Below are 18,020 nucleotides of genomic sequence, written 5' to 3'. Positions count from 1 at the left end.
CTCACCCTCTCTCTCTCTCTCTCTCTCTCTGTCTCTCTCTCTGGCTTGCTCCCACACACACACATACCCCCTGTCCCTCTCTGTGTCTTTCTCTTTGTGTGTCTCTCACACAGACACAAACTCTCTTTCTCTCTCTCTCTCTCTCTCTCTCTCCGTGTCTCTCACACACACACACTCTCACCCTCTGTCTCTCTGTCTCTCTCACACACATACACTCTGTCCATCTGCGTCTTTGTGTGTGTCTCTCTCTCACACATACACACATCCACTACACACTCTCTTTCTCTGTCTCTCTCACACTTGCTCTCTCTGTCTCTCTCTGTCAAACACACTCTCTCACCCTCTCTCTCAGTCTCTCACACAGACATACACTGTCCTCTCTGTCTCTCTCTCTGTTTCTTTCTCTCCCTCTCTCTGTCTCTCACACACACACTCTGTCTCTCTCTGTGTGTCTCTCTGTGTGTATCTCTCTATCTCCCTCTCTCTGTCTCTCTCACACACACTCTGTCTCTCTCTCTATTCTGTGTGTATCTCTCTCCTTGTCTCTGTCTCTCTCTCTCACACACACACTCTGTCTCTCTCTCTATTCTGTGTGTATCTCTCTCTCCTTGTCTCTCTGTCTCTCTCACACACACACACACTGTCTCTCTCTATTCTGTGTGTATCTCTCTCCTTGTCTCTCTGTCTCTCTCTCTCACACACACACTCTGTCTCTCTCTCTATTCTGTATGTATCTCTCTCTCCTTGTCTCTCTGTCTCTCTCTCACTCACACACTGTCTCTCTCTCTATTCTGTGTGTATCTCTCTCTCCTTGTCTCTCTGTCTCTCTCTCTCACACACTGTCCCTCTCTCTGTGTCTCTCTCTGTGTGTATCTCTCTATCTCCCTGTCTCTCTGTCTCTCTCACACATACTGCCCCTCTCTCTCTGTGTCTCTATGTGTGGGTGTCTGTCTCTCTCTTTCCCTGTCTCTCTGTCTCTCTCTCACCCACATGCACATTTGTGCACACAAGCTGTGAACATGCATGCAATGCTCACATGAACGCATGTGCACATTCATACACTCCCGTGGACACACACGCACACATACACACACACACACCCATAATCACCGTCACAACCCTGTCTGCACCTCATCTGTGATAGTCTTTGTTTTCTTTTCGCCACACACGTGTTTGCCATCACACGGGACCCCTGAGAGGCGGCTGATGCACGTAACACGTGTCCACTTTCCTCTCTGCCGCCGCCAAGACCCTGGGCATATTTGGCTGCCCTGGCCAAAGCGGATTGAGAGGCTTTGCCGTGTGGACGATCCCATGTTGTGTTGTGAATCGTAACGGGATCTGAGTCAGTGCCGCATCTGGCAAACGGTGGTTCCCCGTGAAAGCTCGGGAATGACATAAATCTCACGGCAAAACACAGAGAAAGGCCGTCAAAGCACGCCTGGACAGCTCCTTGGCCGTGGACTCGGCGAGATTGCGGTTACCCGGCTACCAAGCACCGTGCTTCCATACACATCATAACACGCATCTGGGCATAAATGCCCCTTGCGTGCCTATTTGTTTTATGTTACTGTAATGATTTATGTTGTTTGTGGTATGCACGCACCGCATATCCGCATGTGTAGGATTTATTATTTATATTCGGTCAAATATTTATATTCGGTCCTAGGTGCATCTAGATATAGTTGTACATACGTCTGTCCTTCGAATAGATGGCCACACGCACAACAGTATTCCTCTATCGGGGGCTGGAGCAATAGCACAGCGGGGAGGGCGTTTGCCTTGCATAACACAGACACTCACACACACACACACACACACACATACACACATATATTCCCTCCACCAATAAAGAAAATAAAGTTAAGTCAATTTAGTATAGAGAATATCTCTACTGTAACAAAGGTCACTGGCTAAATATGACATCCCATGACACACAGACATTCACACTCACACACTCTCTCTCTCTCTCTCTTACACACACACACACACACACTGCTTTAAAAAGTAGATTTCTTGGGGCTGGAGCAATAGGACACACCATTGTCTGCACCATCAAGAAAATAAAATTAAGTAAATTCAATACGCAAAATATCTTTGCTAAAGCAAAGCTCACTAAGTAAATAGAGCAAACATCCCATAACACACACACACACACACACACACACACACCACACACCACACACTTTCCCTCCACCAATAAAGAAAATAAAATTAAGTCAATTTAATATAGAGAATATCTGTATGGTAACAAGGCTCATTGGCTAAATATAACATTCCATGACACAGACACTCTCTCTCTCACACACACACATACACACATATATTCCCTCCACCAATAAAGAAAATAAAATTGAGTGAATTTAATATAGAGAATATCTCTACTGTAACAAAGCTCACTGATATAACATTCCATGGCACACAGACATTCACTCTCTCTCTCTCTCTCTCTCACACACACACACACACACACACATACACACACATATTCCCTCCACCAATAAAGAAAATAAAGTTAAGTAAATTTAATATAGAGAATATCTCTGCTGTAACAAAGCTCACTGGCTAAATATAACATCCCATGACACACACACATTCACTCTCTCTCTCTCTCTCTCTCTCTCTCTCTCACACACACACACACACACACACACACTCCACCAACAAAGAAAATAAAACTAAGAAACTCTAATATAGAAAATATCTCTACTTGGGGCTGGAGTGATAGCACAGCGGGGAGGGCGTTTGCCTTGCATGCGGACAACCCAGGTTCGATTCCCGGCATCCCATAGGGTCCCCCGAGCACCGCCATGAGTGGTTCCTGAGTGCAGAGCCAGGAGGGACCCCTGTGCATCGCCGGGTGTGACCCAAAAAGCAAAAAAAAAAAAACAAAAGTATTTTTCAATCATCAAGCTTTGTTTCATGGGGTCAGAGCACTAGTGAAACGGGAAAGTCACTTTTCTTGCACGCAGCCAACCCAGGTTCAATCCTTGGCAGCCCGGAGGGTCCCCTGAGCACAGAGCCAGGAGTAAGCCCTGAGCACTGCCAAGTGTGTCCTGCCCCCAGAAAAAAAAATTTGTTTCATATATGCATACATTTCTTTCACTTCTATACAGGTTTATACTTATTTTGTAACTCAGCCCCATCCCCTCCACCAGAAAAGAAAATGAAATGAAGTCAATTTAATACTCAAACTATCTTTACCGAGGCGAAGCTCACCGGCTAAATAAATATAGCAAACATCGCCTATCATACACGTACACACACACATACACACACACTTTCCGCCAGCAAAAAGGAAAATAAAATTAAATAAATTTCATGCGCAGAATAATTTACTGAAGCAAAGCTCACTGGCTAAATAGAGCAAACATCTCAGCTCGCTCTCTCTCTCTCTCACTCTCTCTCTCTCTCACACACACTCACACACACACTCACACACAGACACACAAACACATTCCCTAAACCCAAAAAAGAAAACTTAATTAAGTAAATATAATGTACAGAATATCTCTACTGATCCAAAGCTCACTGACTAAACATAACAAACATCCCATCACACCACGCACAAACACACACACACACACACACACACACACACACACACTGCTTTAAAAAGTAGATTTCTTGGGGCTGGAGCAATAGGACACACCATTCCTACACCATCAAGAAAATAAAATTAAGTAAATTTAATACACAAAATATCTTTGCTAAAGCTCACTAAGTAAATAGAGCAAACATCCCATAACACACACACACACACACAACCCACACACTTTCCCTCCACCAATAAAGATAATAAAATTAAATCAATTTAATATAGAGAATATCTGTATTGTAACAAAGCTCATTGGCTAAATATAACATTCCATGACACAGATGCTCTCTCTCTCTCTCTCTCTCTCTCTCTCTCTCACACACACACACACACACACACACACATATTCCCTCCACCAATAAAGAAAATAAAGTTAAGTAAATTTAATATAGAGAATATCTCTGCTGTAACAAAGCTCACTGGCTAAATATAACATCCCATGACACACAGACATTCACACTCTCTCTCTCTCTCTCTCTCTCTCTCTCTCTCTCTCACACACACACACACACACACACACACCCTCCACCAACAAAGAAAATAAAACTAAGAAACTCTAATATAGAAAATATCTCTACTTGGGGCTGGAGCGATAGCAGGGAGGGCATTTGCCTTGCATGCGGCCAACCCGGGTTCGATTCTCAGCATCCCATAGGGTCCCCTGGGCCCCGCCAGGAGTCATTCCTGAGTGCAGAGCCAGGAGTACCCCTTGAGCATCGCCGGGTGTGACCACCCCCCAAAAAAAAGCAAAAAAAATAAATCTCTACTGAAGTCAAACTCACTGGTTAAATATAACATCCCATCTCTCTCTTCTCTCTCTCCCTCTCTCTCTCTCTCTCTCTCTCACACACACACACACACACACACACACACACTCACCACCCATGAAGCACACCGCACCCAGTTTTCTTGAGCCCTTACACAACTGCGTGTCTCACACCATCTTTCCTTACTTTATTGTGGGCACGACTGAGCTCCTCTCCCTCCTCCCTGCCGTTCACCTTGAGTTCCTTTCACCGGGTCCCGCTGTTTGGGGCATGGGGGCTGTGGGTACTGGCGGGCACCCCCCCCAACCCCCCACCGGATCTGTCTTGAACTCGGGGCTACTTGCTGAGTCATCTCGGTCTCGCCGAGACCCTTCAGGTTGGAGACCAGGAGCCTCCCCCTCACTCCGGAGACACTGAGTGGACAGTTGAGACTTGCCCGGGGCCACCCTCCCTGCCACACTCAGCTGGTTACCGCTGGCAGGTCCAGCTTGTCCAGGGGACAATACTGGTCCCAATCCTGCCTCTCAGCATCTCCGCCCTTATTCCCAGTTAATAGGCACTACACCGTCATACTATCGTCCCGTTGTTCATCGATGGGCTCGAGCGGGCGCCAGTCACGTCTCCACGGTGAGACTTGTTGTGACTGTGTTTGGCATCTCGAAGACGCCACGGGGAGCTTGCCAGGCTCTGCCGTGCGGGCGGGAGACTCTCAGTCTCTTGCCGGGCTCTCCGAGAGGGACGGAGGAATCGAACCCGGGTCGGCCGCATGTAAGGCAAACGCCCTCCCCGCTGTGCTACCGCCCTAGCCCCATAATTAAGGAACCGGAGTGATAGTACAGTGGGGAGGGCGTTTGCCTTGCATGCACTGGCCCAGGTTCGATCCCGGGCTTCCCAGAGAGTCCCCCGAGCACCAGCAGGAGTGATTTCCAAGTGCAGAGCCAGGAGTCACCCCCCCTGAGCACTGCTAATTATGGCCACAAAACAACAACAAGAACAAAGACGGAAGGGAAGGGTCTGACGCTGACCCAATCTCAGGCTATCTGCAAACCAGCAGGCATACAAGGACATTCCCACCCCTCGCACCCGCATGCCCTATCTTTATTACCACCTAGGGATCCGGGCATAACATTTCCCCCTCCCTGGCACTTAAACACTTTCTTCTCGGCCGTCGACATCCCACACCGCCATCCCTCCCCGTCTCCTGGGGCGTCCTAAAGACACACACACACACACACTCGACGCTCTCCCGCAGTAGAAAGGCAGCCCCATTTATCACTCATGTAATGGAACCATGAGAAAAAAAAAAGAATAGGGCGATATCCAAATAAAACTATTAAAATCTCATTAGTGCCTCGTGCCTGTCGCAGGCTCCGAAGCTGAGCTCCCCCCGTCCCCCCCATTGTTAAAAATCAGAAGCAGCGAGGGGAAGGAAAATTAATGGATCGCTACGGTTGGGGCCCTTCTGTTCCCCACCCAGCCCGGCTGCCAGTGGAGGCAATTTCTCAGGACAGAGAGGAGCGAAGGGGATTGATTTCACAAACCTCCTTTTCGGAATATGTAACCCCCAAGCCTGTTGCTTCGTGCCCCTGGGTTGGCGAGGGGCACAGCTGTGGTCATACACATGGGCATGGTGAGTGACAGTTCCCAGACAACTGTCACGCGAAAAGGCGTGTTTTACAAGGCCTTGGGGATTTCCGTGTTCCTGGGGATGTCTTGTTGGGCACCACCGGGAGGAGAGATGGTTTACGGTGCTTGCCTTGCGTGCAGCCGAGCCTGATTGAATCCCTGACGCCCCCGATGGTCCCGTGAGCACCACCAGGAGTGATCGCTGAGTGCAGGGCCAGGAGTAAGCCCTGAGCACCACCAGGGGTGATTCCTTAGTGCAAAACCAGGAGTAAATCCTGAGCATCGCCCGGAGTGATCGCTGAGTGCAAAGCCAGGAGTAATTCTTGAGTGCAGAGCCAGGAGTAAGCCCTGAGCACCACCAGGAGTGATCGCTGAGTGCAAAGCCAGGAGTAATTCTTGAGTGCAGAGCCAGGAGTAAGCCCTAAGCATTACCGGAAGGAGCCCTGAATGCAGAGCCAGGAGTGATCCCTGAGCACCACCAGGGGTGAGCCCTGATTGCAATGCCAGGACTAAGCCCTGAGCACCACCAGGAGTGATCGCTGAGTGCAAAGCCAGGAGTAATCCTTGAGTGCAGAGCCAGGAGTAAGCCCTAAGCATTACCGGAAGGAGCCCAGAGTTCTGAGCCAGGAGTGATCCCTGAGCACCACCAGGAGTGATCCTTGATTGCAAAGCCAGGACTAAGCCCTGAGCACCACCAGGAGTGATCGCTGAGTGCTAAAGCCAGGAGTAATCCTTGAGTGCAGAGCCAGGAGTAAGCCCTAAGCATTACCGGAAGGAGCCCAGAGTTCTGAGCCAGGAGTGATCCCTGAGCACCACCAGGAGTGATCCTTGATTGCAAAGCCAGGACTAAGCCCTGAGCACCACCAGGAGTGATTGCTGAATGCAAAGCCAGGAGTAATCCTTGAGTGCAGAGCCAGGAGTAAGCCCTAAGCATTACCGGAAGGAGCCCTGAATGCAGAGCCAGGAGTGATCCCTGAGCACCACCAGGGGTGAGCCCTGATTGCAATGCCAGGACTAAGCCCTGAGCACCACCAAGAGTAATTGCTGAGTGCAAAGCCAGGAGTAATCCTTGAGTGCAGAGCCAGGAGTAAGCCCTAAGCATTACCGGAAGGAGCCCTGAATGCAGAGCCAGGAGTGATCCCTGAGCACCACCAGGGGTGAGCCCTGATTGCAATGCCAGGACTAAGCCCTGAGCACCACCAGGAGTGATCGCTGAGTGCTAAAGCCAGGAGTAATCCTTGAGTGCAGAGCCAGGAGTAAGCCCTAAGCATTACCGGAAGGAGCCCTGAATGCAGAGCCAGGAGTGATCCCTGAGCACCACCAGGGGTGAGCCCTGATTGCAATGCCAGGACTAAGCCCTGAGCACCACCAGGAGTGATCGCTGAGTGCTAAAGCCAGGAGTAATCCTTGAGTGCAGAGCCAGGAGTAAGCCCTAAGCATTACCGGAAGGAGCCCTGAATGCAGAGCCAGGAGTGATCCCTGAGCACCACCAGGGGTGAGCCCTGATTGCAATGCCAGGACTAAGCCCTGAGCACCACCAGGAGTGATCCCTGAGTACAAAACCAGGAGTAATTCCTTGGTGCAGAGACAGGAGTAAGCCCTAAACATTACCAGGAGTGATTCTTGAGTACAGAGCCAGGAGTCAGCCCTGAGCACCCCCAGGAGTCATTCCTGAGTGCAGAGCTAGGATTAACCCCTGAGCATCACCCATCGAATACACCCTGTGAGGAAGAAGCAGATCGATGGGGGACTTGTGGGGATTGTCACCATCTCCTGCTGCCTTTCAGAGTGGGTGGGAAAACAAAATCAATGACGAATGTTTCCACGGCACATCCTCACTAGAGAAGCTTCCAAAGTGTTGGACTCCCCCAGAAATGTAAAGCGCTCTCGAATCCCATATGTGTGGAAAATCATGGATGGAAAAAAAACCACAACAGATGATTTTTGAAGTAGAGGACCAGGCAGAGAGTAATGACCATTACAACCAGAATTTTGTACATATTTTAAAATATATGTATGCATATCTTTGTTATTGTCTGCCGTATGTATGCCGGTATGGAGTGATTATGCCCTATTGATATTATACACAGTAAGTTGCAAATATTATGGTATGTGCTAATATTATGGTATGTGCTTTAATGCCATGGTGCGTACTTTTTATCAAAGTATGCTTTGAGGAGTAAATATAAGATATCCATCTATCATCCATCTATCTATCTGTCTATCTATCTATCTATCTACCTACCTATCTACCTATCTACCTTTTGCTTTGGTCTTGGACCACAGCCTTCATTATGGTACCTCTGTCCTGTATCACTGTCATCCTGTTATTCATCAATTTGCTCGAGCGGGCACCAGTCATGCCTCCACGGTGAGACTTGTTGTGACTGTGTTTGGCATCTCGAATATGCCACGGGGAGCTTGCCAGGCTCTGCCGTGCGGGCGGGAGACTCTCGGGAGCTTACCGGGCTCTCCGAGAGGGATGGAGGCATCAAACCTGGGTTGGCCGTGTGCAAGGCAAACGCCCTGCCCTCTATGACTCTGTGCTAATATTATGGTACGTGCTAATATTATGGTATGTGCTTTAATGCTTTGGTGCATGCTTTTCATCAAAGTATGCTTTGATAAGTAAATATAAGATATCCATCTATCTATCTATCTATCTATCTATCTATCTATCTATCTATCTATCTATCTACGTTTTCATTTGGTTTTGGACCACAGCCATCATTACAGTATATGCTAATATTATAGTATGTGCTTTAATGCTTTGGTGTATACTTTTTATCAAAGTATGCTTTGATGAGTAAATATAAGATATCCATCTATCTATCATCTATCTATCTATCTATCTATCTATCTATCTACCTTTTCCTTTGGTTTTGGACCTCAGCCATCATTACAGTATATGCTAATATTATAGTATGTACTTAAATACTTTGGTGTATACTTTTTACCAAAGTATGCTTTGATAAGTAAATATAACTTATCTATCTATCTATCTATCTATCTATCCATCTATTTACCTTTTTCTTTGGCTTTGGACTACAGCCATCATTCTGGCACATGCTAATATTATGGTATGTGCTCTAATGCTTTCCTACATACCTTTTTTTATCAAAGTATGCTTTGATGAGTAAATATAATATATCTATCTATATACATATACCTTTTTTTTGGGGGGGGGGCTTTGGACTACGGCCATCATTCTTAGGACTTACTCCTGGCTCTGCACTCAGGAATCACTCCTGGTACTGCTGAAGGGCCCATATCGGACGCCAGGGATCAAACCCGGGTCAGCCCCCGTGCGAGGCAAACACCCTTGCTATACTAGCGCCCTGGCCCCTGTAATGAAATTTTCAAACAAAAATTCCAAACCAACAGGTGCTCAGGGGGGCCAGGGATGGAAGGAGGGTCAGCTGTGTGGAAGACAAATAGCCCACCCTCTGTGATATCACCCTGACCCCACTTTATATATATATATACATATATATATAATATATATTATATATGTGTGTGTATTTGTGTGTTTGTGTGTGTGTATAATTATTATTATTTTTAATACCGCTGGTCTTGAACGGAACTGGAGAACATCATATTGAGCGAGATCAGCCAGAAGAATGATGAGCACTGGGTGACCTGTGGTAGATAGAGTAATCTGCTGAGAGAAGGCAGCATAGTAAGGGGTAGGGGGGTGCCTACATCACTCGTGACCCCCAGAGCTGATACCAGGAAGAGGAGTCGGAAGGAAAGACCTTGACGGGGGAAGAAAGGAGATGAGAAAGGGGAGTAGGAGGCAGCAGGACCCGGGGCCGTGGTTATACAGCTGAGGTGGGAGGAGTGGGATATATTCGTATATGTCTATATACACTTGCCAGTATACATTATATGGATGTATATGTGTGTGTGTGTTTGTGTGGCATTAATGAACCTCTTTGCATGCATTCTTAGAACCTTTCATTAAACCTAGTGTGTGTGTGTGTGTGTCTGTGTGTGGTGTGGGTAATAAACCTCTTTGCATGCATTCATGGAACCATTCCTTGAAACTACGTGTGTGTGTGTGTGTGTGTGGCATTAATGAACCTCTTTGCATGCATTCTTAGAACCTTTCATTAAACCTACTGTGTGTGTGTGTGTCTGTGTGTGGTGTGGGTAATAAACCTCTTTGCATGCATTCATGGAACCATTCCTTGAACCTATGTGTGTGTGTGAGTGTGTGTGGCATTAATGAACCTCTTTGCATGCATTCTTAGAACCTTTCATTAAACCTACTGTGTGTGTGTGTGTCTGTGTGTGGAGTGGGTAATAAACCTCTTTGCATGCATTCATGGAACCATTCCTTGAACCTATGTGTGTGTGTGGGTGTGTGTGTGTGTGTGTGGCATTAATGAACCTCTTTGCATGCATTCTTAGAACCTTTCATTAAACCTAGTGTGTGTGTGTGTGTCTGTGTCTGTGTGTGGAGTGGGTAATAAACCTCTTTGCATGCATTCATGGAACCATTCCTTGAACCTGTGTGTGTGTGTGTGTGTGTGTGTGTGTGTGTGGCTCTAATGAACCTCCTTGCATGCAATCATTGAACTTATTGTGTGTGGTGGCGGTAATGAATATCTTTGTATGTATGTATGTATGTATGTATGTAAGAGAGTGTGTGTATGTGTCTGTGAGAGAGAGTAATAAACGTCTTTGCATGCATTCATGGAACTTTTCCTTGAACCTTTGCATGTGTGTGTGTGTGTGTGTTGGCAATAATGAATATCTTGGTATGTGTGTAAGTGTGTGTGTAGTGTGTGTGTGTGTGTGTTAGCTCTAATGAACCTCTTTGTATGCAATCATTGAACTTATTGCGTGTGTGGTGACAGTAATGAACATCTTTGTATGTATGTAAGAGTGTGTGTGTGTGTGTGTGTGTGGTGTGTGAGTAATAAACCTCTTTGCATGCATTCATGGAACCTTTCCTTGGACCTTCGCATGTGTGTGTGTGTTGGCAATAATGAATATATTTGTATGTGTGTAAGTGTGTGTGTGTGTGGCTCTAATGAACCTCTTTGCATGCAATCATTGAAGTTATTGTGTGTGTAGTGGCAGTAATGAATATCTTTGTGTGTGTGTGTGTGTGTGTGTGGCCCTAGTAAACCTCTTTGCATGCATTCTTAGAAACTTTCATTAAACCTATTGTGTGTGTGTGTGTGTGTGTGGTGGGTGTGGTAATGGCAGTAATGAACATCTTTGTATGCATGTAAGAGTGTGTGTGTGTGTGTGTTGGAACTAATGAACCTCTTTGCATGCATTCATGGAACTTTTCTTTGAACCTGTGTGTGTGTGTATGTGTGTGTGTGGCCCTAATAAACCTCCTTGCATGCAATCATTGAACTTATTGTGTGTGGTGCCCGTAATGAATATCTTTGTATGTATGTAAGTAAGAGAGTGTGTTTGTGTGTGTGTGTGTGTGTGTGTGAGTAATAAACCTCTTTGCATGCATTCATGGAACCTTTCCTTGAACCTTTGCATGTGTGTGTGTGTGTTGGCAATAATAAATAAATATCTTTGTATGTGTGTAAGTGTGTGTGTTTGTGGCTCTAATGAATCTCTTTGCATGCAATCATTGAAGTTATTGTGTGTGGTGGCAGTAATGAACGTCTTTGTATGTATGTGTGTGAGAGTGTGTGTGTGTTTGTGTGTGGTGTGAGTAATAAACCTCTTTGCATGAATTCATGGAACCTTTCCTTAACCTATGCATCTGTGTGTGTGTGTGTGTGTGTGTGTGTGGCCCTAATGAACCTCTTTGCTTGCATTCATTGAACCTATTGTTTGTGTGTGTTGGCAGTAACGAATATCTTTGTATGCTTGTAAGAGTGTGTGAGAGAGTTTGTGTGTGTGTATGTATATGGTGTGTGAGAGTTTGTGTGTGTGTATGTGTGTGGTGTGTGGGTAATAAGCCTCTTTGCATGCATTCATGGAACCTTTCCTTGAACCTATGTATGTGTGTGTGTGTGTGTGTGTGTGTGTGTGGCTCTAATGAACCTCCTTGCATGCAATCATTGAACTTATTGTGTGCGTGGTACCAGTAATGAACATCTTTGTATGTATGTATGTAAGAGTTTGTGTGTGTGTATGTGCACGTGGTGTGTGAGTAATAAACCTCTTTGCATGCATTCATGGAACCTTTCCTTGAGCCTTTGCCTGTGTGTGTGTGTGTGTGTGTGTGTGTGTGTTGGAACTAATGAACCTCTTTGCATGCATCCATTGAACCTGTTTTGTGTGTGTTCGTTTTGCAGTAATGAATATCTTTGTATGAGTGTGTGTGTGTGCCTATGTGTGTGTGTATGCCTATATGTGTGCGTGTGTGTATGTGTGTTGTGTGTGGTGGCATCAATGAACCACTTTGCATGCATTCATTGAACCTGTTGTGTGTGTTGGCAGTAATGAATTTCTTTGTATGTGTGTAAGTGTGTGCGTGTGTGTGTGTGTGGGGGGGGGCCCTAATGAACCCCTTTGCATGCATTCGTGGAACCTACTGTGTGTATGTTGGCAGTGATGAATATCTTTGTATGCATGTGAGAGTGTGTATGTGTGTGTGTGTGTGTGGTGTATGAGTGATAAACCTCTTTGCATGCACTCATGGAACCTTTTCTTGAACCTATGCATGTGTGTGTGTGTGTGTGTGTGTGTGTGTGTGTCGGCACTGACGAATCTTATTTTATGCATTCATGGAACCTTCCCTTAAACCTATTGTATAATTGTGTGTGTGTGTGTGTGTGTGTGTGTGTGTGTGTGGCCCTGATAAACCCCTTTCCATGCATTCATGGAAACCCTTCCAGCCCCACCCTGTTAGTTTTGTGTCCCCAGGGACTACGTCGTGCCCTGCCAGCGAGGGTGGGTCTATGGGAAAGACCCCAGGGCCACGCCCGTTGCCGCGTGAACCCCGTGTCTGAGCCCCACAGTCCCCCGGGCACACTCTCCGCGGCAACTCCGAGCTTGCTCAGTCCTGCGAAGTGACCACCAATGACCTCTCTCCTCTCTCCCCTCTCTCTCCCTCTCTCTCCTCTCTCCCTCTCTCCTCTCTCCCTCTCTCCTCTCTCCCTCTCTCCTCTCTCCCTCTCTCCTCTCTCCCTCTCTCCCTCTCTCCCTCTCTCTCCTCTCTCTCCTCTCTCTCCCTCTCCTTTCTCCTCTCCCTCTCTCTCCCTCTCTCTCCTCTCTCTCCTTTCTCCTCTCTCCCTCTCTCTCTCCCTCTCTCTTCCTCTCCTCTCTCCTCTCTCTCTTTCTCCTCTCTCTCTCCCTCTCTCCTCTCTCTTTCTTTCTCCTCTCCTCTCTCTCCGTCTCTCTCTCCTCTCTCCCCCCTCTCTCTTCCTCTCTCCTCTCTCCCTTTCTCTCTCTCTCCATTTCTCTCTCTCCCTCTCTCTCCTTTCTCCTCTCTCCCTCTCTCTCCCTCTCTCCTCTCTCTCCTTTCTCCTCTCTCCCTCTCTCTCTCCCTCTCTCTCTCCCTCTCTCTCTCCCTCTCCTCTCTCCTCTCTCTCTTTCTCCTCTCTCTCCCTCTCTCCTCTCTCCTCTCTCTTTCTCTCTCCTCTCTCTCCATGTCTCTCTCCTCTCTCCCTCCCTCTCTCTTCCTCTCTCCTCTCTCCCTTTCTCTCTCTCCCTCTCTCCATTTCTCTCTCTCTGCCTCTCTCTCTCCCTTTCCCTCTCTCTCTCCGTCTCTCTCCCTCTCTCTTCTCTGTCTCCTCTCTCTCCCTCTCTCCTCTCTCTCTTCCTCTCCCTCTCTCCTCTCCCCTCTCTCCCTCTCTCTCTCCTCTCTCTCTCATCTCTATCCTCTCTCTCCCTCTCTCTCTTCTCTCTTCTCTCTCTCCTCTCTCTCCTTCTCTCCTCTCTCCATCTCTCTCCCTCTCTCTCCTCTCTCCATCTCTCTCCCTCTCTCTCCTCTCTCTCCTTTCTCTCCCTCTCTCTCCCTCTCTCTCCCTCTCTCCTCTCCCTCTCTGTCCTCTCTCCTCTCTCTCCCTCTCTGTCCTCTCTCTCCCTCTCTCCCTCTCTCTCCTCTCTCCCTCTCTCTCCTCTCTCTGCCTCTCTCTTTTCTCTCTTCTTTCTCTCCTCTATCCTCTGTCTCTCTCCTCTCCCTCTCTCTCCTCTCCCTCTCCTCTCCCTCTTCCTCTCTCCTCTCTCTCCTCTCCCTCTTCCTCTCTCCTCTCTCTCCCTCTCTCTCTCTCCTCTCTCTCTCTCTGTCGCCCCCATCCTCCCAGGGACCCCAACCAGCCGGTTCCCCAGGACACCAAATTCATCCACACCAAGCCGAACCGCTTCGAGGAGGTGGCGTGGTCCAAGTACAACCCCAAGGACCAGCTGTACCTGCACATCGGCCTGAAGCCGCGGGTGCGGGACCACTACCGGGCCACCAAGGTCGCCTTCTGGCTGGAGCTGGTCCCCCACCTGCACAACCTCAACGAGATCTTCCAGTACGTGTCCACGACCACCAAGGTGCCCCCGCCCGACATGACGTCCTTCCCCTACGGCACCCGCCGCTCCCCGGCCAAGATCTGGCCCACCACGAAGCGCCCGGCCATCACGCCCGCCAACAGCCCCAAGCAGGCCCGGGACCCGCACAAGCCGGGCCCCGAGGACACCACGGTGCTCATCGAGACCAAGCGGGACTACTCCACGGAGCTGAGCGTTACCATCGCCGTGGGCGCCTCGCTGCTCTTCCTCAACATCCTGGCCTTCGCCGCGCTCTACTACAAGAAGGACAAGCGCCGGCACGAGACGCACCGCCGGCCCAGCCCCCCGCGCAACCCCAGCAACGACATCGCCCACCTGCAGAACGAGGAGATGGTGTCGCTGCAGATGAAGCAGCTGGACCACGACCACGAGTGCGAGGCCCTCCCGGCGCACGACACCCTGCGGCTGGCCTGCCCGCCCGACTACACGCTCACCCTGCGCCGCTCGCCCGACGACATCCCACTCATGACCCCCAACACCATCACCATGATCCCCAACACGCTCACGGGCATGCAGTCCCTGCACACCTTCAACACCTTCGGGGGCGGCGGCGGCGGTGGCCAGAACAGTACGAATTTGCCCCACGGACACTCCACCACCCGGGTATAGCCGGGGCCCCCACGCCTCGGGATGCCCTGCAGCAGGGGAGTGGTGGAGGAGGCGCAGAGACGCCAAGGCAGACACAGGTGCCTCCCCACCTTCCCTCCCCCCCCAAAAAAAAAACAAAAAACAACAACGCACGGGCTGCAGGTCACACACTTCACACAGACACGCAACGAATTAGAAGGACGGGAAGCAACAACAACAAAACGAAAGACACAGGGCATCCCCTATGCCATGTTTGTGCCCATCTTCTCGAACCCTGACCGTTGCCACCGATTTCTGTGGCATTTACCCTCCTTCCCGCCGTAAGACCAGTTTCGACGCCCCGGGAAAGGTGAAGACAGGATTCCCCTCCCCTCCCCGGCTGCCGTGCAAACAGAGCTTGGAAGCTTCCCCGACACCCCCCCCCAACTTTGTTCCCATTCCCCCGTCCCCCTCCCCCCGACACGCCACTAATCCCACACTCCGGGTGATCGCAGAGTTTGGCCACCCACGGGAGCAGCCACGGGGCTGGAACCTGCGCGGGGAAGTGGAATGTGGGTTCCCGCTCGCTTTCCTTTGATTGGGGATTTGCGGTTTTCTTTTGTTTTGTTTTGTTTTGTTTTGTTTTTTTGTAATGACCATTGGGGGGAGAAAAAGGAAAAGAAAAAACAAACAAACACAGGGAATGTGGGACTGGATCTTTGTCCTGGCGTGGCCGGAAAACGGGGGTCCACGGCGGAATCTCGCCCCCCCCCGCCCCCCACCCAGAGGGGGCTGGACGTGGAGTTTTATTACCGAACCCGGACTCTGCCGGAACACTGAGACTGCGGGGCCCCGCGCAGACGTTTCGCCAGCCAGCCCGGAATTCTATTTAAGGAACTTTGTAAAAAAAAAAAAAAAAAATCCTAAGAATAAACAAAATGTATATAGGTCTGAGTTTCAACAGAAAAAAATTTAAAAAAAAAACATGCAAATATCATCTTCCCCACCCCCTGCTCCCTTCCCCACACCACACACACACACACACACACACACACAACACACAACACACACACACCAACCCCACAAAGCTTTTCTTGGTGTTTTCCGTTTGAAAGAGCTTTTAGTAAGATACTTTTTTCCATTGTGGTGTTATTGTATATATAAAAAAATATATTATATATATAAATATATCCATTAGTCCTCTATCACCTCTGTGTCCTCCGGGGAAGGAGGAGAAGGTCCTTCTGTTCTTCTTCTGTCTTCTGCTCAGTGCAGAAAACACAAACATTTTTGTCCTTTTTTTTCTTCTTTTTCTTTTTTTTTTTATGGAGGGGGCGGGGAGGGGGGTTTCTGTCAGTGGCCAGCCCTGCCCTGGGGTGCACTGAACCCTCGACGCAGGGCGGGGTGGGGCAGAGAGAGAGAGAGAGGGAGAGAGAGGGAGAGGCAGAGGGGGGACCAGCCAGCAAAAAGGTCTGCTTCTTTGAGTGCCTTGAAGAAGACTCGCCCTCCCCTCCCCGCCTCCCCCCTAGCCCCTGCCAGCGAGGGGAAGAAAGCTGCCTTTCGCAGCCTCTCAATCCTGCTCTGTCTTCCACCTTCCAGCTGCAGGACACCCCTAACCCCCCCCCCCCCGCCTTCCCAGGGGGCCCTCAGCCCAGCCGTAGCTAATCCGGTGAAAACGGTGGTCTGGGACCGCCCCCTCCGTCCCTCCTCCCCTGCCGTTTCCCACCCCCCTGCAATCATTGTAGGGTGCAAAAACAGTCAAGCCCCTTCTTGATCAGCCTGTCCCAGAAAGAAAGAAAGAAAGAAAGAAAGAAAGAAAGAAAGAAAGAAAGAAAGAAAGAAAGAAAGAAAGAAAGAAAGAAAGAAAGAAAGAAAGAAAGAAAGAAAGAAAGAAAGAAAGAAAACGATGCCCTCTGGGGTGATGCCCTCTGGGTGCCCCACCTGTGTGCTGCGGAATCATCCTCCCCTTCTGCACGGCCCGTGGCTCTCTCTCTCGTGCTCCCTGTCCGTGGGCGAGAGTGATTGTTTCCGTGGGGGTCCCGACCCCGCAGGGACGGTCACCTGGGCATCTGTGAGTAGGCTCTGCCCGCCCTGGCCCTGAGACGGGGAGACACCCTCTTCCCCCTCGCCCGGTGCCCTGCGTGTGTCCGCCAAGCCCCCTTCACGCGTCTCCCGGGGTCTCTGTGCTTCTGCAGCTCCTCGAACCCGGTCACCCACTGCCAGCTGTGGTGCGGGGACCTCCCTGCAAAGGCTCTTGCTTACGCCCTTCCAGGAAGACTGGCCGAGTCTCCCGCAGAGGCATTTGCGTGCCAGGGATGCAGGGCAGCCTCTTCCCTCCTCCTCCTCCTCCCCCTCCTCCTCCTCCTTCTGGTCCTCCCCGCTCACGGTCTGTCTGTCCCATCGTCTGTGTGTCCCGTCCCCCCCCCCCCCACTTGGCGTCCCAGAGTTTTCCTGCCAAACCATCTCTTCCCCCAGCAGGTCGAGAAGGAAAATGGTGCTGGGCGGTTCACCTTGGTTCAGTGTGTGTGTGTGTGTGTGTGTGTGTGTGTGTGATGTGAAACCCCAGTATTCGTTTCGTTCACCCCCCCACCCCGACTGTCCTTCTGGTAGCAATATGCACAGTAAGCAATGTATCACGCTTGTGACGTTTGGATAAGGGAAAGAAACACAAAACAAAACAGAAACAATTCTTGTTAAGGGACTCGCGTTCGTTCATTGTGACGGAGGAGGACGAGGCAAAAATGCGATTGAAAGGCAACCCCGAGGAGGCCACATGACTTCTACGCGGGAGAGGAGAGTCTTCATGGAGTTCGACGAGCATTAAATCGACGTGCTATCTATTAAAAAAATAACTAAATAAAAGCAAAATGAAAAAAAAAAAAAGAAAAACCTAAGTGTGAAAAGGAAAAAAAAAACACAACAGACTCCAAAACAGTAAAAAAAAAAAAAAACAAAAACATTTCCTAGGCTTTTTGTTC

At 49.2% G+C, this 18,020-nt stretch overlaps 1 protein-coding gene across 1 annotated transcript in view; it reads left to right on the top strand.

Annotated features, from left to right (window-relative positions):
• The window catches only part of NLGN4X (neuroligin 4 X-linked), a 45,065-nt gene extending 29,800 nt beyond the window's left edge, over positions 1-15,265 (top strand). Inside the window, exon 4 of the mRNA XM_055123613.1 lies at positions 14,223-15,265. Within this exon, the coding sequence (XP_054979588.1) occupies positions 14,223-15,084 (862 nt within the window). The 3' untranslated portion in view covers positions 15,085-15,265. The remainder of the gene's footprint in view (positions 1-14,222) is intronic.
• The last annotated feature ends 2,755 nt before the right edge of the window (positions 15,266-18,020 follow it).

Source organism: Sorex araneus (assembly GCF_027595985.1).
Source record: "Sorex araneus isolate mSorAra2 chromosome X unlocalized genomic scaffold, mSorAra2.pri SUPER_X_unloc_15, whole genome shotgun sequence".
Taxonomy (NCBI): Eukaryota; Metazoa; Chordata; class Mammalia; order Eulipotyphla; family Soricidae; genus Sorex; species Sorex araneus.
Note: the sequence above shows the minus strand (reverse complement) of the source record. Positions and strands in the feature narration are given on the sequence as shown.